Source organism: Phaenicophaeus curvirostris, chromosome 10, assembly GCF_032191515.1.
Source record: "Phaenicophaeus curvirostris isolate KB17595 chromosome 10, BPBGC_Pcur_1.0, whole genome shotgun sequence".
NCBI classification, from domain to species: Eukaryota; Metazoa; Chordata; class Aves; order Cuculiformes; family Cuculidae; genus Phaenicophaeus; species Phaenicophaeus curvirostris.
This window is the reverse complement of record NC_091401.1, coordinates 26,085,636-26,109,212: the sequence shown is the minus strand read 5'-3', so window position 1 is coordinate 26,109,212 and position 23,577 is coordinate 26,085,636. Positions and strand designations below refer to the sequence as shown.

Here is a 23,577-nt window from a genome sequence, read left to right as displayed (position 1 = left end):
GTTTCTCACCCACGTTCTCACACGGGGCTTTACACCGTGTCCCCTCCCACCCTGCAATGGCAAAGCAGCGGCTCTCTGGCAGGTGACACCGGGATGCTGCTTGGACAGGGCATCTCGGTGCTGGCGCCGTGAGCAGGAGCTGGACCGGGAGCTCTGGCATTGACTGTCAATGCCAAGGGCGCTGCTGGGGGCTGCAGGCAGGCAGGCTGCCCTGCCCCTCACAGGGACCCTCACAGGGCCACCGCCTGTTGCCTAAGTGATGTCCCCATACTTCACTCGCAGGTCGGATCCGGAACACCCCAGAAGCAGACGAGTCTCTCATCGACCCCAACATCTTGTCCCTGAACATCCTCTCCTCCGGATACATCCACCCCTCTCAGGATGACCGGTGTGTGCCGCTTCCTCTCTTGCTCTTCTCCTGCTGTGGTGATGGCTGGATGGCTTGGGGAGGATGTAGAGGGGCCCCTCCTGCCCTGGCATCGCTCTCGGCTCCTCCACAGCATCCTGCCACCCCGTTGCTGCCTCGGGAGGGACTTTTGGGGAGCAGGAGAGGGTCTCGGGGTTCAGGGATGCCAGCCCCCTTCCTCCTTCTCCTCTTTGCACCGGGCTTTGGCACTGTGGGGAGTTTGGGTGGGGGTCCTGCTCTCCGGTGGCAGCTGGTGCAGAGCCAGTCGGTGCCAGTGCCGGGAGGATGTTCCGACCTCACAACTGGACAGGACCAGCCACAAAGTACTGGTTGTCCCACGTCCCAGCAAACAAACTGGAGAGGCCACTTGGTGCCCACGGCCGGTCCCCATCTGTGCAGGAGGGGATGCAGGAGAGCCATCCCGCCTTGCTGCCAGGTGACTTCGGGAATGCCTGTCCCTGCACGCCTGTCCCAGGGGGCTGTGTCCACCCGGTGGGTTTGGCGTGGGAGCAACGAGCTCAGAGGTTTTTCATCTCCAAGATCTTCCTGCTTGGTTGCTCTGGTGGCAGGGGGAAGGTCGGGTGCGATGGGCAGAGCTCTCCTCTGCACCAGGGCTGCTGGTGAAACTCCAGGGGCTGCCTGGGGGTCCCTGGCCAGAACGCGTGTGCGTGGGCTACCGCAACAAGACCAGGGTGGTCGTTGGCACCACAGGGAGCAGCAGGACTGGTCCTGGGCTGTGCATCTGGCCACTGCCGGCATAGGAGCACCCTGGTGGAGAGCAGGGACCACTTTTCCCTCGTTTTCTTCAGGGTCACCGCTGCCCCAGGCTGGCCTGTCCCAAGGCAGGGTGTTTTCAGGAGGGGTGACAGGGGTCTGGATGGGAGGTGCCACCCCGCGCTGTTCCTGGGGCAGCTCCTGGGCACGCTGGGGCGTCAAACACGCCGTAACCGGGCAGCAGAGCTGATCATGGGGATGTGTGCGAGTGTCGGACCAAGAGGCTTCGACACAGCCGTGAGGGCAAGAGAGCAAGGCCAGGCGGGGACGGTCAAGCAAGGAGGGCTGGGCTGGGCAGAGCTGCAGTGGTTTTTGTGGGGCTGCTGGAAGCTGGGTGGCACCTGCGGGCTCCCAGTGCTGTGCTGCTTTATGTTGGCTCCTCACCTGAGCAGTCGGTCCCAGGTGCAGCCAGATCAGATCTTCAGCATCCTTAGTGTAGTCTGGCACAGGGACCATGCCTCCCGCTCCTGCCCTCCTCCTGCAGGTCCTGCAGGCCATGGGGACACAGCTTGGGCTGGAGATACCTGGGGTGTGGAGAGAAGCAGGTAGAATTGGGGCTCAGGTTTTGCAAGCATCTGCCTCACCGGCACGCTCCGAGGGTCTGTGTGTAAGGGCCAGCCCCGAATCGGGGCCGCAGGCTGGCATGCGTGCCAGATCTGTCCCCTTCCCGTCACACCGAGCCTGCCCAGGGCCAGGCGGGGGGAGAAGGGGGCGGCTGGTTTCCCGCGGGATGCCGAGGGGTGCCCCCCGCTTCCATCCCGCATGCGGGCACCCGTGCTTCAGCCCCAGCCGCCTGCGCGGACGGGCAGCGGGAGGGCAGCGGGCAGAGCCACTGCCCGCTTCACCCTTCTCGCCGGCTGCTTGCGCTCCCTGCTTCGCTGCCTTACACCACGCAGCCTCCTTCGCCCAGCGCAGCCCTGGCTCCCCCCTCCAGCCTCCTAGCCCCCTAGAATTGCTCGGGACGAGAGCAGGGGAGCAGTTCGGCTCTGTCCTCCGCACCCACCTCCTCCTGCGTCGAGTGCCCGGGGAGGAGGCACGGGAGGCAGCGCTCAGGGTCCCCCCTCGCTTCTCTCCGCTGCCGCCACCCATCCGAGCCCACACTAACCATGTGATTGTTTTGTGTTTTCGCAGGCAGTTTCTTGATTCGGATATGCCTAGGTATTATTTGTTTCCATTGGTTTTTTTTCCACCCTGCCTTCCTCTCTCCCTTCTTTTTTTCTCCCCGTCTCACCTCGGCGCGCTCACTCCTGCCAGAGGCAGCACTTGGGCGTCCAGCCCCCCATCCCTCCACACGCCCCATCCCTCCTCCCTCCCACCCCGGCACCTTTCGCTCACTCAGTCCCTTTCGCTGTTCGTTTGGGCCGTGCTCTTGCTGACTGCCGCTCCCCTTCGCACCCCTGCATCCTCATCACCTGAGTTGGGTTCTCTTCTTGCTTTTCCACTTCGCCGCTCTCCCATCTCTTCGGCATCCAGCGCCGAGTGTGCCGCCCCCCGTGTCGCCTCCCGCCTCAGCCCCAGCTCGGCCCCTGGTGCCGCTCGAAGCACCTGCGCGGCCGGTGTGGAGCATGGCAGTGGCTTTGTGGTGCCTCCAGCCGTCACCCGGTGGTGGTGGCAACGCGGCTGGGTGGTGCGGTGGCACCCACCCCGTGCGCGGTCATCCCAAGTGTAGGTGCATCCATATGCAGGCGCCAATGGGGGGTGTGCACACCCCTACGTAGCACGGACTCTTTTGCCCCTTCTTGACGGGGAGCGGCTCTTTGAGGTTGGGGTTTCTCAGCTGGGAGCAGGGTGAGGTGCTGTGCAGCGTGCGGGCGAGAGCCGCTGGACCCGGCTGCTCCTCTGGACGGGAGCATCACCGAGGTCCTCGAGAAGCGGGCATCCCACCGCTCTGCCCCGTGGCAGGAGAGGGGGATGCATCTGGGAGACAGGGGATGGGGTCTTCCAAGTCCTGGTGAGCTCTGTGGTTTTGCGCCCGCGAGGTTGTCCTCCCTGCGGCAGGTAGAAGCTGGTCCTGCTGGGAGATGCTTAAGGGGAGAGTTGTCCCTCCACCCTGTCCTCCTCCAAGGTGCAGGGGGACGATCCAGCAGGGATCCAGCCCTCTGCTGCAGGAGCGTATGGGCTCATGCTGACATCTCCCATGAGCTCTTGGCGCAGCGACACCAGGGGATGGGTCAAGAAATCCTCTCCCAGTGTGTGGGTGGTGGTGGGATGGCTGGTTCCACCATGGGCACCTTCCCAGGGGCTGTGCTGGGAGGAAGCTCCTTGCCCTGGGATGGGAGCAAGGGCAGAGTTCAGGGGACGGCGAGCACGCTTCCCAGCTGCCGGACCATGAGGAAGGTGGGAAGCAGAGGGTTTTCACCTAAGCAGGTAAACCTCTCTGCTCTCATTGAGCTCCTTCTGGGATCCGATTGGGGTCCAAGTACGCAGGAGTTGCTTTGGCCAGCGGTGCCGATACGGGACGAGTCCCCTCGAGAGGGACTCGCCTTCCTCGCGGCCCTGCTCCCGCGCCAGCCCCGTACGGACGATGCTTTCTGACCTTTCGTTTTTCTGTGTGTGTACGTGTGTGTGTTTGTCGTTGGGTCGCCTTCCACGTATAGCATTTCGTTTGGAAATGACACTAGGTATTTTGTGCGCACTCGCTCGGTCTGGTCCCCTCCTGCTTTTCTCTCTTTCTCCTTTGCCTCCTCCCTTCGCTTTTTGCTCTTTCCCCGCTCCCTTGAGGCTTCTCTTCTCCTCCTTCTCCCTGGGGAGCGCTCTCTTCTCAAGCAGCCTGTGTCTGCCAAGCAATCCTTCGCCTTGGCTCTGTCTCACGCAGCAGGGGGAGGGTTACATACTTTATACACCTTCTGAAAGCGCCGCTCTCCTTCTTCTTCTAATATGGGGGCAAGAACAGCTGAGATCCTCTCCCTGCTCCCTCCAGCTGCCCGGACTCGCATTAGAAGAGCCACCCAACCACAGGGATGCTGCTTTGGGGACCTCTTCGTTGAGACATCACTGAGCCAGGGCTTCCTGAGGATGCTCGGGCAGGAGCTGGGGCTGCAGCAGCTCTGGGTGGCTTTGGGGAGTGGGTGACCTCTAAGCCCAAGGAGGGAGCCCAGGATGGGGTGCAACGGGGATCTCCCATGCTCTCAAAACAGAGCCACCTCCTGCTTCCCCTGACCTTGATGGCTTGACCCAAAGAGGGCACTTGCTGCTCTGGCTGCGGGTGGCTGCGCCGTTCTCACTGGGACCCCACAGGCACCGGGCGAGCGGGACCAGTTGTCCTCCACTCCTCCCAGCCTGGGAGCTGTGGAAAACTCAGTGAGGGGCGCGAGGCAGCCCGGTGGGAATGGGGATGGATGGAGCTGGCATTTAGGGCAGAGCAGGAGCTGGGGAGACAGCCTGGAGAGGGGCCGGCCACCAAATCGTGGTCCCCGGGTCCCACTGGGGCTCAGGGCTGGCGGACGGGGACGGCCCTGGGGAAGGGGACCTGGCTGGCCAGGGGCTGCTCTCCTGGGGCGGGATGGCAGAAACCCCACAGTGCTGAGCATCCTCCCTCCTCTCCCTCCGGCCGAGGTCACCTGAACGGTGACAGCCGCTCCTGGTGGGGCTGGGAGGTGCTGCGTGCCCTGGGCTGGATGGTGGGGATCCAGCCCAGGCTCTCTGGGGGTGGCAGCCCCCCAACTCCGAGCACGAGGGTGGGGCATGCACCCTCCCTTGCCTTTCCAGCCTGCCCTGCCTTGCCTGCACCCCAGCTGAGCCCCGACTTCTCCCGCGGTCCCTCCTCCCCAAATTCCTGGTCCTACGGCTGTTTTGAGGGCACCGCGTCCCCCTCCCACCACACCGTGTCCCTATTCTGCCTTGAGCCTGCATCCTCTGGAGTGGCTGTCCCCATCTGTCCCTGCCACGCATGCATGTCCGTGTGTCCTTGCAGGCCTGTCGCAGCGCTGCGGGGGCGGCTGATGGCATCTTGCTCACCCGGGGTCCTCGAGGGAGTTTGTTTTACCGGCTCCGCTGCTTTTTTTGGCAGGACTTTCTACCAGTTTGAGGCGGCGTGGGATAGCTCCATGCACAACTCGCTGCTGCTCAACCGGGTCACCCCGTACCGCGAGAAAATCTACATTACCCTTTCCGCCTATATTGAGGCAAGGACCTTAGTCAGGGTGTTATAACGCCAGCAAAGCCCAGGATCTCCCCTATCGTTGGGGAAAAATCCTCTGTTTGTTCCCCAGGGGTCAGTGATGGGCCCAGTTCTGCTCAATATCTCTATCCGTGATCTGGATGAGGGGATTGAGTTCACCAGTAGCAAGTTTGCAGATGACACTAAGCTGGGAGGGAGCGTTGATCTGCGTGAGGGCAGGGAGGAGGGTGCTGGGCTCTTCTCCCAAGTGACGGGTGATAGGACGAGAGGAGATGTCTTCAAGTTGCGCCAGGGGAGGTTTAGATTGGATATCAGGAAAAGTTTCTTCGTGGAAAGGGTTCTGGGGCCCCGGCAGAGGCTGCGCAGGGAGGTGGTGGAGTCCCCATCCCTGGAGGGGTTTGACAGGCGGGTGGATGAGGTGCTCAGGGATCTGGTTTAGTAGCGAACAGGCACGGTTGGACTCAATGATCTCACAGGTCTTTTCCAACCAATTGTTTCCACGATTCTGTGATTCCTTAGCGGGTGCTGATGAGGTGCAGGAATCAACCATGGTTCTTGGGGGCCTTGTGGGACCCCAGGAATAAAAACTGCTGGGTACCAGGGCTGGGAGAGCCGTGCTGGGCTACCAAGCCACAGCCCCCCTGACACCTCCTCCCCTGCCCCACTGCAGATGGAGAACTGCACTCAGCCCGCTGTCATCACCAAAGACTTCTGCATGGTTTTCTACTCCCGGGACGCCAAGCTTCCTGCCTCCCGCTCCATCCGCAACCTTTTTGGCAGCGGCAGCCTGCGGGCTTCCGAGAGGTACCGGGGTGCTCCTGTCTTTCCAGGGGAGGAGAACCACCAAGGGACTGGAGCCCTCCTGGGGCATCCCAGCACCTGAGTGGAATAACTGGGACTTGGGGATGGGGCAGAGCGAGTAACGCTTTGTCTTGTTTTGCTCACAGCAACCGTGTGACAGGAGTCTATGAGCTCAGCCTGTGCCTCGTGGCCGACGCCGGCAGCCCAGGTAGGTGCCACGTCACTGCCCGGGTGTTCTCATCGAGGCTGGGAAGCACGGCACGGTGGTCGGGGTTGGGACCGTGCGTCTGTCCCTACAGGCATGCAGAGACGGCGACGGCGCGTGCTGGACACCTCCGTAGCCTACGTGCGGGGAGAAGAGAACCTGGCTGGCTGGCGGCCCCGCAGCGACAGCCTCATCCTTGACCATCAGTGGGAGCTGGAGAAACTCAGCCTCCTGCAAGAAGTAAGAAATTGGGTTCCGAGACGGTGCGATTTACAGCCCTGCCAGTGCTGGTGAGGTTGCTGAGGGTCTCAGCCCTCCTGGCCGTGGGAGGAGGCAGGAGCGGGGCTCTCCTCTGCATCACTGCGTGTCGGGTCCCAGCAGACTCAAAGCTGATGAGCGGATGGGGACAAAGGGGCCTGGGAAGGTGGTCTATGAAAGGTTGGGGCCACCCCTGAGCCTGGCTGCCTGTGCACAGGTGGAGAAGACAAGGCACTACCTGCTCCTGCGCGAGAAGCTGGAGACCACCCAGCGCCTGGGCTTGGAGACCCTGTCCCCCTGCTCCAGTGAGGACTCCGAATCCCGAAGCACCTCCTGTGTCTCCTCCCCACTTTCTGCTGATGGGGCCCCCGAGGGCCATACCTCTCCCCCGGAGACCCCCAGCGAGAGGCAGAAGGAGCTGGCCGTGAAGGTACCATCCTGCAGCACCCTCAGCTTGTGGGGTGTGAGGGGGGAAGGGGCTCCCATGGGGCAGCAGGGGGTTGCAGCAGGAGAAAGCCCAAAAGGAGTGGGAAGGAGAGGGTGGAGGAAGGTGCCTCCTGCCCCACCGTCCTCCTCCTCTCTCCACAGTGCTTGCGCCTGCTCACGCACACCTTCAACAGAGAGTACAGCCACAGCCACGTCTGCATTAGCGCCAGCGAGAGCAAGGTACCGCGGCGGCCCCAGGGGACGTGTGGCTGGGGGGACACAGCCTGGGCAGGGGCCAGATGGGGAGAGGCGTTGGAACTGGAGGGGCTTTGAAGTCCTTTCCAACCCAAACCATTCCGTGGTTCTCTGACATCCACACCTCCACTCCTCCACAGCTGTCTGAAATGTCTGTGACGCTGATGAGAGACCCCTCCATGACAGCTCTTGGGGTCACCACTCTCACCCCCTCCTCGACCTGCCCGTCACTGGTGGAAGGACGTTACAATGCCATGGAGGTCAGGTAAGCAGGTGGCTGGGGCGTTCAGGTGACACCACGGTGTCCCCAGAGCAGGGCAGCTGCACTTCTGTGACGTGGTCCTGGTTGATGGGTGTTCTCCAGACGTCTCTGTTCCTACACCCCTGACCTCTCCTCCCACCCCAGACCCCCTCAAGTCTCCTCCAGGGCGGAGAGCCCCGACCTGGAGCCTGCAGTGGAAGGGGAGCAGAAGAAGTCCCCTGCTCGCCGGCCTGAAGAAGAGAAGGAGCCCCAGCGTTTGCTGGTGCCTGACATCCAGGAGATCCGGGTCAGGTAGGAGTGGCTGGGGCAGCCAGCGAGGGGAGCACCTTGGGGCTGGCAGGGACCGTGCCCTCCCATTGCCACCTCCTCGTGGTTGGTGTCACATCCTGACCTTGGTCCCCTCCGCAGCCCCATCGTCTCCAAAAAGGGCTACTTGCACTTCCTGGAGCCCCACACCAACGGGTGGGTGAAGCGCTTCGTGGTGGTCCGGCGCCCATACGTCTACATCTACAACTCGGACAAGGACGCAGTCGAGAGGGCCATTCTCAACCTCTCCAAGGCCCAGGTGGAGTACAGCGAGGACCAGCAGGCCATGCTCAAGGTAGGGCATCGGGAGCCAACCCTGCTCTGCACAACCCCCCGGGGCAAGGGACTCAGCCCTGGCTCTCCCAGCGCTGAAAGGAAAGGTTGGGGATGGACTTTTTAGCAAGACCTGTTGGGATAGGACAAGGAGTGATGGTTTGAAACTAAGGGAGGGGAGATTTAGACTGGATATAAGGAAGAAATTCCTTACACTGAGGGTGATGAGGCACTGGCACAGGTTGCCCAGGGAGGTGGTGGAGGTCCCATCCCCTGAAGCATTCCAGGTCAGGTTGGAAGTTGCTCTGAGGAATCTGATTGAGTGCAAGATGTCCCTGCTCCTACAGGGGGGTTTGACAGGACGACCTTCATGGTCCCTTCCAACCCAAAGCATTCCGTGATTCTGTGATTCCCCTGGCAGACGCCGAACACATTTGCGGTGTGCACGGAGCACCGGGGCATCCTGCTGCAGGCGAGCAGCGACAAGGACATGCACGACTGGCTCTACGCCTTCAACCCCCTCCTGGCTGGGTCCATAAGGTACTGGGGGCAGCTCGGGAGGGGAGATGCAGGGAAAGCAGTGGTGGGAGGTCCACGGGCAACCGTGCGTGCATCCTGAAGGCTGTAGCAATGTGGAGTTGGTCTCTTCTCCCTGGTAGCCAGTGACAAGTCAAGAGGAAATGGCTTTAAGATGCACCAGAAGAGATTTAGGTTTGATATTAGGAGGAATTTCTGTACTGAAAGGATTCTTGGGCACCGGCAGAGGGTCCCAGGGAGGAGGTGGAGTCCCCATCCCTGGAGGGGTTTAAAAGACGAGTAGGAGTCGTACCTGGTGACCTGACTGACACAGAGGTGTTGTTATGCTGCATTCAAAGCAACATCCATGCCTGGCAGCAGCAGCATTGGCCCTTCACTACTCTTGAGAGCATCTCGCAAAGTTCTTGAGACCATTTCAAGTGGCTGGACTAGGGGAATAGGAGTAAATGCACAGAAATTTGTGTGCTCTGGCTGGAGAGATGTTAATCTTGTGTCTCTCCAGCTCTGGCTGGGTTCAAGCACCAGTCTGGAGCCAGGACACCAAACCTGGCAGGCCACACTTCCCCTCCTTGCCCACATCTCTGACACCTTTTGTCCCTTGTTTTCCAAATCAGATCCAAACTGTCCAGAAGGAGAACAGCTCAGATGAGAATCTAACCTGAAAAACACCCTCCACCTCATCCGTCTGCCAACAGGATCAAGATAGCTGATTCTGTCTCAAGGTTCCCCATGTTAATGTCTGATCTCTCACACCATCTGCTGCCCCAGCTGTCTGCTCCATGGAAGGATCTGTCTCGATTCACACCTTCATGGGGGAAACTCACTTCCGTTCGTAGTTGCAAAAGCCTGGACCCGCCTGGGCAGGATTTTTCATGCGTGTGCCATCTTCTGCCTGTCCCCCCATGGGTGACCTTCGTGTCACACCATCTGCAACGCTCCAGAAAGGTCCCTGGTGGAGAGGAGGGAGTGAGGAGGGCGGTTTCGGCTAAAAGCTGGTCTTTGGTCTAGAGAGGTGGGCATGTGGTGAAGCTCACAGGTGGGACAGCAGGAGGAATTGCCTCCACGCGAAGGGAAAGCGGTAGTTTAGGTATGGGGATTTCCTAGTTTATTGATGTTTCTGCAAGAGATGGCAGGGTAAGATCAGGTGTCGGTAGTTTAAGATGATATTTATAAAGTATTTATTTCTGTTTACTTCACAAAAAAAAAAACCAAACAACAAAACAACCAACCCATAAGGTGGGTCCTGGCCCCCGAACAAAGCCTCCCCCGGGCAGGGGAGAGCCTTGGTGGTGGGCCAGTGTCCCGGAGATGCCTTCCCCAGGACATCCCTGGCACGTGCCCGGCAGTGGTGGCACTCTCGTCCTTCTTCCCACCCTGCCCCAACCCTCTGCTTTGCCCCGCCTGCGGCTTAAACTACTTCTCCCCTGCGCAGTGGCTGGACAGCCCACCATGTCTTCCCAAAGGAGGCAATTCCTACCCGCTCCATCTACCTCTAGAAGAGGGGAGCCCGCTGTCTCGGCTGGCCGGGACACCCACATCCGTGCAGATGGGTCACCTCGCTTTGGAGCTTGGTCCTGCTGGAGGGAAAAGGAGGGCCCTGGGGACGGCTCTGCCTGTCACCTCGTGCAGGACTGTCCTTCCCAACCAAAAGCACGGGGGCCACCTCCGCTCTCCCGGCCTGGGACCCCCAGGGGGTTGTTGTCCAAAGGGATTCCCCCCTACTTAGGGCAGGATGCTGGAGGTCTCAACCCTGTAGGGAGCGGGGAGGTTGAGGTGGCTGCTTCCAAAGCCAGAGGGGAAAGTCCCCCAGGGCTAGGAATGACCATCCCAATCCACAGGACCCTTGTCGCCCTTTCCCAAAAGGGCTGTCACGTGCCTTCTCCTCCCAGTGGGACAATAGGCTCCAAGCAGGTCGGAGGGGCAGGAAAGAGGCTGGCATGGATATGTCAGGGTGGGAATGGGGCTGCTTTTTACTGTTGTAGCTGGCGTTTTCTCACTCCTCTTCCCCGCTGCAGAAGCGAGCGCCCACCTCCTTTCCACCCTGCCTCCGTCAGCACGTCAATCCAGGGGGCTTCCCACAGCTCAAATGGCTTTGCCAAAAAGACCATCTCCTCCAGCCATTACCGCTTCCCCACCTCCCCCAGCAGCAGCTCTCCCTCTCCTCCTTCTCCCATCTCTCACCCACGGGGGGATGCTTTCGTTTGGGGCTTCCTGAGCGGCCAGCGGCATCTGGCACAGCTCCGGGTGGGAAGGCGAGCATCTTCCTCCATCCACCTCCCGGGCACCCCCCCACCCCAGCTTCGCTGTCACGCTGACCTTCCCTCGCACAGCACGGCTGCGCCCCGGCTCTGTCGCACCTCCCCACGCTGTCTGTGGTGTGTATGTGTGTGTGTGCGCGTGTGTGTGTGTGTGTCAGACGTGGTGCTGTCTGTTCCTCGTTAACGCTCGTGTCATGGGGCATGGATGGGTTGGGTCACGGCAGGCGGGCAGAGGCTTGCAGGGACCCGCTTGCTGCACATCAAGTGCCATTCAGCTTGGGTTTCAGGTCACGGAAAGGGGCTTGGGATCCTTCCTGAGCCCCTGAAGGTTCTGCCTGGCCTCGCTGCAGCTCCGTGGGCATCTCGCCCCATCACTCCGGCCCAAGGCTGCGTCGGGGTCGCTCCTCCCAGCCCTAGGCAGGTGGCAGCTCGACCACCCAGGACAAGTTTCCCACCAAACTCAGCTTTTTCCCCCTCTCTGTGATCCTTTTGAGAGACCTGGAGGTCAACTCATGCCCTTTCTGGAGGGAGAGGGGTCTGCCCAGGGCTGCAGAGGGAGCGAAGCAGAGGCCCGGGCTGCAATATCCTGCTTCTCGTGCCATCGCAAGGATTAGTTGGTACCATCCCAAATTTCAGTGTAAGGGGCTAGGGGTGCTGCAGGGGAGAGGGGAGGCTCTTCCAGGGCGGAGGCAGCTTCTGGAGGAGACAGAACCCGTGTCTGCCAGGGACCAGAAACGGGTTCAGTGGTGGTGCTGCCGGAGCCACGGGACGGGCAGCCTCCAGCCGGAGCCGCAGCGAGCCTGAGGCCAGCAAACCTGCAGAGCCGACGGCTCGGCTGGGTGGCCAACCAGCCACATCCACTCACCCAAGGCCCACAGCGTCCCTGCAAGATGTCCCTGTCCTTGCCGGCTTATCGGCAGCACCACGTGCTTCCCCAGCCAAGCCCCTGAACGCTCATCCCCTCTCCCACCGCAGCCCAAGGAAGGCGAACCCCAGGGTCAGGCATGACCAGGAGTCCCATCAGAAGGGAGGTTTCCCGGGGGAACGGCGGCACGGAGGGTGAGCAAGCAGTGGCACAAGCCAGGGACAAGGTCCATGCCCTCCGGTTGCTGCTGGCGGTGGCGGCACCGCCAGGTCCTGCCCGCCCTGTGCCGGGGGGTTGGCACCAGGGGGCCCGGCCGTCTGCGCGCACGCGAGGCTTGTTCGGTTCTGAAATAAATGTGGCATTTAACGCAAATAGCCCCATGCTGTGGAGCTTTCCTTGCAGGGTGGGATGGCCCACAGCGCGGGCAATGGGGGCTGCGTCACTGCGGGGAACAGGGGGTGGGGGGCACTGGGTATGGGGTCTGAGCGAGGGGACGGGGAATAGGGCTGAGTGGTCCCACCTTCCTATGGGTTTGGGTTGGAAGGGACCTCAAAGCCCATCCAGTCCCACCCCTGCCATGGGCAGGGACACCTCCCACTGGATCAGGGGCTCCAAGCCCCATCCAGCCTGGCCTTGAACCCCTCCAGGGATGGGGCAGCCACCCCTGCTCTGGGCAGCCTGGGCCAGGGCCTCCCCACCCTCATCATGAAGAATTTCTTCTTAATATCTAATTCCCCCTTCCAATTTCAAGCTATTTCCCCGCATCCTACCACTCCAGGCCCTTGTAAGAAGCCCCTCCCCAGCTTTCCTGGAGCCCCTTTCAGCACTGGAAGCTGCTCTAAGGTCTCCCTGCAGCCTTCTCTTCCCCAGGCTGAGCAACCCCAACTCTCTCAGCCTGGCCTCATAGAGAAGGTGCTCCAGCCCTCAGATCATCTCTGTGGCCTCCTCTGGACTCTCTCCCACAGCTCCATGTCCTCCCTGTGCTGAGGACTCCAGAGCTGGACCCAGGGCTCCAGGTGGGTCTCACAGAGCGGAGCAGAGGGGCAGGATCCCCTCCCTCCCTGCTGGCCCCACGGCTCTGGATGCAGCCCAGGACACGGGTGGTTTCTGGGCTGTGAGCACATGCTGCCAGCTCCTTGTTAGGCTTCTCCTCCCCAGCACCCCAGGCCCTTCTCCTCCGGCTTCTGTCGCGCCGCCCCAGCCGGGTCTCGAACCCGCGGCCCTGCGGGACGGGGATGATCGACAAGCGCCTCGAGGGGCGCGGCCAGCGCCCGCCTCGCGCCCCCCGCGACTTCCGGGTCCCGCGTTGCTTCTGACGAGCGATGATTGACAGCCGGGGGGCGGGGCTAACGCCCACCTCCCTCCCCGCTTCCGGCCCGCGGACGCGTTTGCCGGGCGGGGATTGGCAGGCGCCTCGAGGTGGGGGCGGAACCAACGGCTCACTTCCGGTCGCGCTCCACTTCCGGCGCGGGCGCCGAGGGCCCGGGAGGGAGCGGCCTGGGCGCCCATGGATCTCTTCGGGGACCTCCCGGAGCCCGGCTCCTCGGCCGCGGGTGAGGGGCCGCCTCCCCCGGGGTTGGGGGGTGCGTCGGGAGGAGGGAGGTGAAACATGGCTGAGGAAATGAGGCTTTGGGGCTTTCCGTGTGGTTTTTCTTCTCTCCTGAGCGCCTGCTGCGGGTCCTGACCCTGCCCTGGTGTCTTACAGGGAAGGAGGCCCCGAAAGGGCCGCTGCTCTTTGACGACCTCCCTCCAGCCGGCAGCGCTGACTCAGGTACGGCTGCTCCATTCCTGCCGTTGGTTTGGCTGCTTCTGCACCTCATGGGGTGAAACTTATCTAAACTCCTGTCTTTGTTAGACAGGATAAAGACAGTCGAGTTATCGGTGCTGGTGTGCAGAGCACCTGCTCTCTGTCATGGTTTAGTATGGGCCTTTCTGCATCCCAGTGCCCCGTGCGATCGCTGTGAGAGGCAAACACTGTCTGAAAGACACAGGTGGCTCTCAGACAGGGAAGTTACTCAGAGGAGGCTGAGCTGAAGTCAGAAGCTGATTCTTCCTTAGCTCAAAACACAACACCTGCTTCCCTCTTATTGTGTTTTTTTCCTGGGTAACCGAACTGTTGTAGGCCTTCTACATATGTTCCATAATAAATATTCCCTGAAACAAATGTGCAGCCTGAGTCTGCCCCCGCACTCTGATAACAGGAATTGAAAGTTGGCTGGCTTTGGTGATCTGGCACTTAATAATTTCCCCACCTCCTGTGGGGTGTACACAGGCGTTGTTCCCTCACAGGGACAAAGGTGTTTAGTTCATTTTTGCTTTTTCTTATGCTCCAGGAAAAGGAGGCTCTTTACTCTTCGATGATCTTCCACCAGCCAGCAGCGGTGACCCAGGTGAGGAGCCGTGTCAGCTCACAGAGCTGCTGCCCCCCTGCCTTTCTCGGGAAATCCACTGCAATAGCCTGTGGTGTGGGATGCCTGAGGTGGGGTGACATGATATCAAGTGATCCAGTCAGCGTTTGCTGGGGGGGCCGACAGCATGTGCCGCAGGCTGTACATGCCGAGCAAAGCTCTGTGTGCACATTTGCGGTCAGTTAGTTCACCTTGTTCAGTAATAACTGGTCAGTTCTGTGCGAGTGTGTGAGCCGGCACTCCTGAGAGTGCTGTGGTCTGAAAGGACTTGCTGCTGGATTTTTGTAAGCTGGAAGACTTCAGCTGCCTGCTTTTTTTGCTTTTTTTCAGCCTCCAGTGCTACTGAGCAGGACTCGTCAGCAGGGAGCCACAGGAAAGGGGAGAAGAGAAAGTCCCTGGAGGAGGAAGAGAAGAATGGCAGGGAAGAACTTGTGGAAAAGAAAGTTTGTAAAGGTTTTCAGGCAGTTTGAAAACACATGTACTCGATTTGTACTGTTGATGTTGGGCTGAGTAAGTCCAGACCGAAGCTAAGCTTTGGTTCTTCAGTCTGTGTGCATCTTCAGGCTCTCGTAGGGGACAAACTGCTGTCTGTGGCGGCTCCTCGAGCTCGCTGGTCCTGTGCCTCCCTCACCTGGCCCTCCTGAGCGGCCCTGCTGAAGTGGCAGAGGGTGAGCAGCAAGGTTATTTGCAGGATAAGCTCCTGCACTGCCAAGAGCGGGATTGGTTGTGAAATCTCGGGAAGGCTACAGCCACACCAGTTTCTTCTGCCACATCCCCAGGTTTCCCTCCACTGTGTGGCTGCTAAGAGAGCCGAGGAGGGACCCTTGCTGGTACACGTAGGGTGTTTGCCCTCAGTGCAGGTGCCTTCATGTTACACTGCGGCTTTGGGAATCGGATCTCCGTGTTCAGGGGTGCAAAAGAAAGGATGTGTTCTGGAGGCAGCAGGCCTTGGTCTCCTGTCCGTAGCACCCTCTTTAGAGCTGTGCTTTGTTTAATCTGCAGTTCACTGCCACACGATTCCCCCTGTCCCTTTTGGGGAAGAACCTTGCTGGCTGCCCAGCAGTCCTGCTTGCCCGCAGCTGCCTGCCAGAACAGGGCGAGTGGCTTTTACAGCTCTCGGCCTTGGGGGAACTTAAAAGCCCATGTTACAGAATAAGTATAAGCTGTCCAGCAAAAGGTACCAGGTGTGTTCCTGCAGGATGAGGAACTTGCTATAGGGCCAGGGCAGGGCTCTGAAAGCTGCAAAGCAGTCGCTGATTTATTGTTTTTCATGATGAGCTGAGGAGGTGGAGGAGTTTGATCTGTGTATGTGTGTCTGCTTCGTTCCCCTTTAGGCTCAGTGGGCATTTTTGGGTTGAAGGGTTTTGTGGCAGAGAGGAAAGGTGAAAGAGAGGACATGCAGGACGCACACGTCATCTTAAACGATATCACTGAGGAATGCCAGCCTCTGCCCTCCCAAATGTAAGTGAGCCCCACGTGCTGAAATAAAGTTGTGTATGGCAACCATCACAGGGATGAAGGAGCTCCAGTTTGCTTCACCCGAGCCCATGATAAGGTCCTTTTTGCTTTGAGCAGCTGCTGCTCCTAACTACACCTGCATCGTGGTGTGTGGTTTGGGCTTGTTACTAGGAGACCTGGGTGCAATCATTATCTGTGTTCTGGACAAATCACAGAGCTATTGTATACACAAATACCTCCCTGAGTGATGCTCAGTGCATTCAGTCATTGGCTTCACGAGGATTGTGAGGGCCCAGTAATTCTGGATATTGAGCCTCTGTTACCCAAACATAGACATGGATGTTTAAAGAGCCTCTAAACATTTAATTATAAGTAATCAGGCCTGCCTTGGGCGTTTTACAGTGTGTAAAACTAATGGCAACAGCGGAGAACGCTTGAAGAAGAGAAAACGGATGTCAGAACTCTCTCATTTGAAAAGTTTAAACCTCTTAGCAAATCAACACACATGAGTGTATGGAGGGCAAGTGTGTTTGTTTAAGGAATGCTCTCAAGCATCCTCCTGAAACTGGATTCAGCTTTTGAACTAATATTGCCCCAAGAGCTTCATGTGCTGAGGGGATCCGAGTTTCTTGTCTTGTAGCATAGTTTCAACAAGTTTAGGCACGGAAGAAGCTGCAGGATTGATGCCTGCGTAGTGCCAGGAAGCTGCAGTGCCCTTGAAGTTAAATATTTTTACGCCTACTTGTGGTCTATAAACTGTTCTGCCCTTCATTTTCTTGAAGGGTGGAAGACCACAAAGAAAAAGGTCTCAACTCAGTGCTTGCACATGTAAACTGTGTAAATGTGTGAGCTTAGAGACTTGCTTCCTTTGTTTGTGCCTTGGAGTGCAGGGTTTATTCAGTCGACAGAGGGCAGGGTGTTACGGAGACAAGGGAACTCAATCCCACCCTCTGGCTAACCTCTTTCTTAGCCTCTTTCTGCTGTTCTTTGTTCCCTCACAGCACACGCGTCTCGTACTTTGCCGTTTTTGATGGCCACGGAGGAGTCCGAGCCTCAAAATTTGCAGCACAGAATCTGCACCAAAACCTGATTAAGAAATTTCCTAAAGGTGAGAGGAGTGGGATAAGGACTGTAGGACAACCATCACTTTTTATGGCTTGGCATTAGGGCAGGGGGGAAGGAAAGTGATTTGTTTGGCCGTAGTTCTGCATCCCTTATTCCCTGTGAGCTTGTGAGGCTGTACTGTGTCCTGAGGAAGAGGGCTGGAATCCTTTCTGGCACAAGGGCACGAGAAGCCAGTTGTGAACTGCTGAGTGTGTGATGTGCTGTTGCCAGTTTTCACAGTGCCGCTTCGAGAATGAAAATAAACCCGTGAGGAAGAGGAGTACGTCACAGATTCGCTGCCGTGCAGGGTTTTGGCAGTGTGAGCCCTGGATGTATCCTGGCTGCTCTGCGCAGGGGCCGAGAGATGCTCTGCCTGCCAAATGTTGGATGAGCAAAGGGAGGGGCTGGGACAGGTCAGATGTTTTAGCTGGGGCTTAGTTGCTGTTTTCCCTGTCTGACAGGTGAGGTAGTCAGCGTGGAGAAAACAGTGAAGCGGTGCCTTCTGGACACTTTCAAACACACAGATGAAGAGTTTCTAAAGCAGGCATCCAGCCAGTAAGTGCAAATGCTTCCCATGCGTTTGTATTTCTTAGCTTGCTTCTCACAGGCCTTAGTTCTGAGCAGGAACCCTTGATTTGTGTCTGTGCCTTGGCAAAACCCTGTGCAGCTTTGCTGTGCTGGGCTGTGACCGTGCCAGCGGAGTATCTGCTGGAGCATGTTCTGCTCTCACGCTGTGGTAAGCGGTCTGTAGGAGCCCTTAGAGTGAGATTCGTAGGGAAGAAAGGAACCAAAACATGACCAACAAGGCACCTCTGTCCTTAGGGTACCTTGTTTGCCTTCCTTCCAAAGACTGACCGTGTTGCTGAGGTGCCTTACCGCATTCTGCCTGAGGTGGGCTCTCGCCTCGCAGCGTCAGACTAGGAGAGTCTGTAGAGCAGGACTTCGCAGGCTGCTGTGTGCAGCTTTCTCTAGAGCTGTGTTCCTGTGAGTGAGGATGTACTTGCCTGGCTGGAGCACATCTCTGAGGTCCTTTTTAATGCTCTAGTGAAAGACTTAACTCTCCCAATGCGAGTTTAAGTCTTGCTTTCTTCACTTCTTTTGAAAACAGAGATGTTGATGAGGAATGACCCTCAATCTTAAGCTTGTTTCTAATGAATTCTTCTAGAATGAAGCTGAAAAGCACAGCAGCTGCTTTCTGTGAGACAAATACCAGCCAACCTCCCAGAAGGGTTTTGAGCACAAGCACCTTTGCTCAGTCACACTGAGCAGACTAGGGAGAAGTAGATTGCATACAGTCACTTTGTTACCTGTCGCTTACACCTTTGATTTTTTTTTCCTCTTATTTCATAGTGACGTCTATAACATAGGTGGAGACACTGTTTATATGTCTGATTCTGAGGTTCAGACTTCTCCGTTTTAAGTAAATTACAAGCTGGCTCGGTCTTTAAGCCCAATCAGATTAACAAACTTGACCAGGCAAAAGGAAAGAGCTTCCTTGAGTCTGTTATGATAGCGTCCTCCTCAAACCAGCCTCTGTTTGTCAGAGACGTGACGTATGAGAAAGACACTACCAAGGATCGCTGGTGGTAGCTGTATTAATGATGAAATAAATGATCTTCATTCATCCGCACCTTCAGAATTAGGAAAACTGGATGGAGTATATCTAGAAACAGTCTCTCAAAGCTAGTTTCAAGAGAGTGTCGTCATAGCCAGGCTTTGTTGTGGGGAGGACCAGTGCGGCAGCTGTAATCTAAGAAACACTTCTCGTTTTACCTAGAGCTCTAGAGATACAGGGTTAACTACAGCAATGAAATACAAGGAGGGTGACTGAGCGAGTGGTGAGGACTGAGGCGGGTGGGCAGAGGGGGTGAGGAGAGAAGGAAGGGAAATGAAAGCAAAAAGGAAGGCAACTCTGCTGCAGTCCTATCTGTGCCTTCCTTTTGCTGCAAGGAAGGAGCCTCTCGAGCAGGAGTTTGGGGTGCTTGTTTGCTCAAGATGCTGTTATTGGGTCTGAGCCTGTTCCAGCCATAGATGAGCTTTCCTGGGAGATGAGTGTGAGGAAGCCAAATGTGGGGAGTATGTCTGGCAGTGTTTGAACCCATTGGGTGTTGACCGTGCATTTAGAATCATAGAATGGTTTGGGTTGAAAGGGACCTTAAAGCCCATCCAGTCCCACCCCTGCCAGGGGCAGGGACACCTCCCACTGGCCCAGGCTGCTCCAAGCCCCATCCAACCTGGCCTTGAACCCCTCCAGGGGCAGCCACCACTGCTTGGGGCAACCTGGGCCAGGACCTCCCCACCCTCAGCATCAACAATGTCTTCCTTATGTCCGATCTAAATCTTCCTCCTTGCAATTTAAAGCCATTCCCCCTCGTCCTGTCACTCCAGGCTCTTGTACAGAGCCTCTCCCCAGCTTTCCTGGAGCCCCTTTCGGTACTGGAAGCTGTTCTGGTGTCTCCCCAGAACCTTCTCTTGTCCAGGCTGAGCAACCCTAACTCTCTCAGCCTGGCCTAGGACGGAAGGCACTCTGCACTCCTCTGTCCTTGTCCGGCTCCAACAGTTGCCTGAGCTACTGGGGGCTTGTGCTGGCTGACTGATGTGTGCTGGCACATGATGCTTCCTTGAGCCCCCAGGAGGATGCTGTGACTTCTTAAATATTGTTTTCCCACCGTAGTAAACTCATTGTTGTTCCTCTTAGGAAGCCGGCGTGGAAGGATGGCTCCACAGCTACTTGCGTCCTAGCTGTCGATAATATTCTCTACATAGCCAACCTTGGGGACAGCCGGGTAAGCAAAACGGAGAAGCCTGCTGTTGGTGTCTTGATTTCTCAGAGAGCTTTAGTCACCGTGAAGGGCGAGGTGTTCATGTGTGATGTCCCAGTTGCCATGAGTTCCCCAACTAGTTCCCTACAAACTAGCTTGTTTTGCTCGGGTGCAGGGTCCTTCTGTGTTGTCTCCTGTAGTCTAAAACAACAGTATGTGGTGGCTCGCTCTTTGTGTCGCTAAGTATCTCGCAGGATCTAGAATAGAACAGAATATTTCAGTTGGGAGGGACTGACAGTGATCATCTGGATGGCCTGACCAACTCAGGGCTGACCAGAAGTCAGTAGGGGCATTGTCCATGTGTCTTTCTAAGAGTGACAGGCTTGCAGCATCGACCTCTTTCCTGGTCACACCTCCTGCCACTGCTGATTTTCTGATGCTTTGGGTGCCCAGATCCCTCTGCAAGGCCTCTTTCCCCCAAGGGAGTCAGCAGCACCTCCCAGTTTGGTACCATTAGCAAACTGGCTAATGGGGCACTTGAATCGCACATCCCCATCGTTGATACGACCACTGAACAGTGCTGACCCTGGGACCGAGCACTGAGGAACCCGCTGCAACTGCAGCCCCGTTCCCAACCTGCTGCTCTCTCTCAGGAAGCTGATTTTGCTGTGGTTCTGTTTGCTTATGAGGTTCTTCTGTCAGCACAGGCGATTCTGTGTCGTTACAACGAAGAGAGTCAGAAACACACGGCCTTAAGCCTCAGTAAGGAGCACAACCCCACCCAGTACGAGGAGCGCATGCGGATACAGAAAGCCGGCGGAAACGTGAGGTAAGTGCCTAACAGACAGGGAGTTGAGTCAGGGCAGGGAGGCTGAAGACAGCCTTGAATTCTCCTGACTTCATTTCTTCCTCCCCCTCTCCACTTGTTTCCCAGAGCTTCACGCAAACATGCAAGAAATAAGGAGGCTTTGGGTCAGGATTTGTACGAGGCAGCTGAATGCACCGTGGAGGGTCCCCATCAGATGTGTGTGGTGGGAGGGCTCTCAGTGTTTTCTTTCCTTGTGCAGGGACGGAAGAGTCCTAGGCGTGCTGGAGGTTTCCCGCTCCATTGGGGATGGCCAGTACAAACGCTGTGGTGTTATCTCGGTGCCAGATATCAAACGCTGCCAACTCACACACAACGACAGGTAAAGTGTGCCCGCGCGCTGGGGGCCTGGCTGCCTCCTGGCTCTGCTCGGAAGCTGCTGTTGGGGCCAAGGCACGTCAGTCTGATCCTCCAGGACTGGAGGATGCTCTCATTGCCAGCATCGCTCCTGGTCCTCATCGCTGTAGTGGGGATTAACGCCGCTGCCTCGCTCTTCCAAGACTCTGTGAGGGCTACTCTTGGAGAAACCAGCCTCGCAGCAGTGATAACATACACAGGCCTTGAGACGTCCTTCATACTCTGAATATGTTCACACACCAGCGTTCAAGCAGTTGATTAAGGCTTGGATTCTTGGATTCCTGTCCTGTCCAAGAGTTGTTTCTAGCAGCCGCGATGCCCACAAATCCCACTGCATTTGGCTTTGGTATTTAAAGACTAGAGATACTTTTCTAACATGATTGGCAATGACAAGTTGCTGTGAGCTTTTGTGTCGTTGTGGCCCACAGGCTCTCCAGGGTGAGAATGTAACCCAGTACTGCTGCTTTTTCTGGGATTAGAGTTCCCTATCAAGTGATCCACTAAAATAATTCTAAAGATATTCTGAGCTTCAGGCTCTGAAGTGATGTCTGGCTGCTCTGGCAGCCTGGCCTCCTCTGGGCATGGTTGTAGTGTTCCTTCTCTGGTGGCTCCGGTTCGGGCTCCTGGTTAATGCAGGCTCCTGCGAGGGTGCAGCAGGCTGCCTGCCACGTATCTGGTGGGGAGCTGGGAGGCCGCTCTCGTTGCCTTGGGCTTTGTATCCCCTCAGCCTTCTGCAGCCTGCGGCAGCGTTCAGGGCCGGATTAGATGGGGCCTTGAGCAGCCCATTCCAGTGGGAGGTGACCCTCCCCATCCAGCCTGGCCTTGAACACCTCCAGGGATGGGGCAGCCACCCCTGCTCTGGGCAGCCTGGGCCAGAGCCTCCTCACCCTCAGCATCTACAGTTTCTTTCCAATGTCTCATTTAAATCTTCCCCCTTGCAATTTAAAGCCATTCCCCCCCATCCTATCACTCCAGGCTTTTGTAAGAAGCCCCTCCCCAGCTTTCCTGGAGCTCCCTTCTGCACTGGAAGCTGCTCTGGGGTATCCACAGAGTCTTATCTTCTCCAGACTGAACAACCCCAACTCTCTCAGCCTTGGAGATAGCTTGGAGGGATTTTGCTGTAGCTGCAGAGCTGAAGATTCAGCCTGGGCACGCATCTCTGCTTGATTTCCAGGTTCATTCTGATAGCGTGTGATGGCCTCTTTAAAGTCTTTACACCAGAAGAAGCTGTGAACTTCATTGTGTCCTGCCTGGAGGTAAGGAGAAGGCAGCATGGGGTTTGTCAGTGCAGGGAGCATGGGATGGAATGATTTGACTTGCAGAAATGCAGTTCTGCCATGGCATCCCCTCTTGCACCTGAGGTTTTCTTTATTTTGCTTGGAAATTGCCACGTCTTGCAGCTTTGCTGGGTGCAGTCAGCGTTGTCTTTCCTCATCCCAACAGGATAAGAACATCCAGACGAGAGAAGGGAAGCTGGAAGCAGATGCCAGGTACGAAGCTGCCTGTAACAGACTGGCCAACAAGGCAGTACAGCGAGGGTCGGCGGACAACGTCACGGTCGTGGTGGTCCGGATAGAGCACTGAGAGATGAGATGCAGCAGCAGGATCGCCAACTGGATGTAAGGGAAGGAAAGAGTTGGTTTATGTGCATGTGTGGCCAGGAGGGAGGGTCCTGCTGGATGCTTTTCAGTGTAAATAAAAGTGGTTTGTGGGTTTTTTTTCTAATAGTTCTAGCTCACTTGGCTGGTAGTGTTTTCTAAGTGGCTGCCACAGTGGATCAGCCTACGTGGAAATCTCTTGTCCTGTCAACCCCCCCACGAATGTCTTGGCAAATCAAATAAATCCATTTGGCAGAGGCGCTAGCGAGAGCAGGCGTCTGTGGGCATGAGCTCTGCCGGCTGTTCTGAACGCTGCAGTTCTGCTGTTCCTTTCTTTGAGCTTTCCTTGAGGCCCTGGGAGAGTCCTGACCTTTCAGAACTGAACGCGCATCTCAAACTAGGAACGTAATACCCAGTGTTACGGTACAGTTAACAACTCTTTCCATAAATTGGATTGGATTATCCATTTTTAAGGGAAAGGGAAGCGCTGTGGAACAGGTTTCACCACGTGTGTGAGCAGTCAGCCACTTAGAAAAGCAGGTTCAGCCCTAGCTTTAGTGGAAGTCAACTGCTTGTAGTCCCTGGTCTACAAGAAGTTTCCTGAGGAGGAGCTCCCCCTGCCTCCTTGCTAGCAGCTTTCTGTTGCTGTGGGGAGCCGAGCCCCCCAGGGCCTGCATGGAATGTGCAGCTCCCCTCCCTGGGGGCTGGCTGAGCTTCCAGCTCCCTCCTGAAACCTCAGTTCACCCCCACCAGTAGCTCCAACTTCATTAGTTCTTTAAATTTTGTGTTGAAGTGCACTGGGTTCTTTCTGTCTCACTCCCAGATGATGGTTTATCAGTGTGGCAAGCCCCGCTCTCCAACAGGGAGTCCTTTTGGATCTTCTCGGGGGTGTTTGTTAGGAAGGTGTCATTGTTCAGCCCCAGCCCAGCCTGCCTGGCAGCTAAAAGATCAGCAGTTGGGCTCCCAAGTCCCTCCCCTCCACGCTCAGGAAAGGGAGAGGAGAGGAAACAGACTGATGATTGGAATCTAAAACAGCTTTAATGAAGTAGTTATAATTTCTATTATTATAGAGCACCTGCTCTGGCCACACGGCTTGCAGGGCTTTCACCGGGGTCCCTGCCAGGGCTCTGGGGCGAGGGCAACGAAACCCCTGTGAGAGATGGAAGTGGGTGTGGAGCCCTGTGGGAGATCAAGTGTGAAAGCCTGGTGTGAAAATGCGTGGAACCCCATGTGAAACCCTGGTGTGTAACCTCTGCGAGAGACCCAGTGTGAAACCAGT

At 57.2% G+C, this 23,577-nt stretch overlaps 2 protein-coding genes across 4 annotated transcripts in view; both read left to right on the top strand.

Moving 5' to 3' along the window:
• Positions 1-12,100, top strand: part of KIF1A (kinesin family member 1A) — a 37,905-nt gene extending 25,805 nt beyond the window's left edge. Inside the window, exons 36-48 of one of the 2 annotated variants that reach the window (XM_069865305.1) lie at positions 283-388; positions 2,312-2,338; positions 5,190-5,304; positions 5,971-6,104; positions 6,248-6,309; positions 6,401-6,546; positions 6,782-6,994; positions 7,153-7,230; positions 7,386-7,510; positions 7,652-7,798; positions 7,916-8,108; positions 8,508-8,626; positions 9,238-12,100. In XM_069865305.1, coding sequence (XP_069721406.1) covers positions 283-388; positions 2,312-2,338; positions 5,190-5,304; positions 5,971-6,104; positions 6,248-6,309; positions 6,401-6,546; positions 6,782-6,994; positions 7,153-7,230; positions 7,386-7,510; positions 7,652-7,798; positions 7,916-8,108; positions 8,508-8,626; positions 9,238-9,280 — 1,508 coding nt within the window. In that variant the 3' untranslated portion in view covers positions 9,281-12,100. The remainder of the gene's footprint in view (positions 1-282; positions 389-2,311; positions 2,339-5,189; positions 5,305-5,970; positions 6,105-6,247; positions 6,310-6,400; positions 6,547-6,781; positions 6,995-7,152; positions 7,231-7,385; positions 7,511-7,651; positions 7,799-7,915; positions 8,109-8,507; positions 8,627-9,237) is intronic. The other variant, XM_069865304.1, reaches the window with a different exon arrangement.
• Positions 12,101-13,204: 1,104 nt separating this feature from the next.
• On the top strand, positions 13,205-22,608 carry ILKAP (ILK associated serine/threonine phosphatase). 2 transcript variants are annotated; one of them, XM_069865262.1, is made up of 13 exons: positions 13,205-13,299; positions 13,452-13,517; positions 14,080-14,136; positions 14,485-14,607; positions 15,489-15,615; positions 16,614-16,720; positions 17,178-17,271; positions 19,415-19,502; positions 20,186-20,307; positions 20,546-20,665; positions 21,875-21,956; positions 22,144-22,319; positions 22,429-22,608. In XM_069865262.1, exons 1-12 carry the CDS (start codon positions 13,254-13,256, stop codon positions 22,282-22,284), a joined length of 1,173 nt encoding a protein of 390 aa, XP_069721363.1. In that variant the 5' UTR covers positions 13,205-13,253; the 3' UTR covers positions 22,285-22,319; positions 22,429-22,608. The 2 variants fall into 2 exon arrangements, with proteins under 2 accessions (XP_069721363.1, XP_069721362.1); XM_069865261.1 differs by lacking the exon at positions 22,429-22,608 and having other exon boundaries at positions 22,144-22,427.
• The last annotated feature ends 969 nt before the right edge of the window (positions 22,609-23,577 follow it).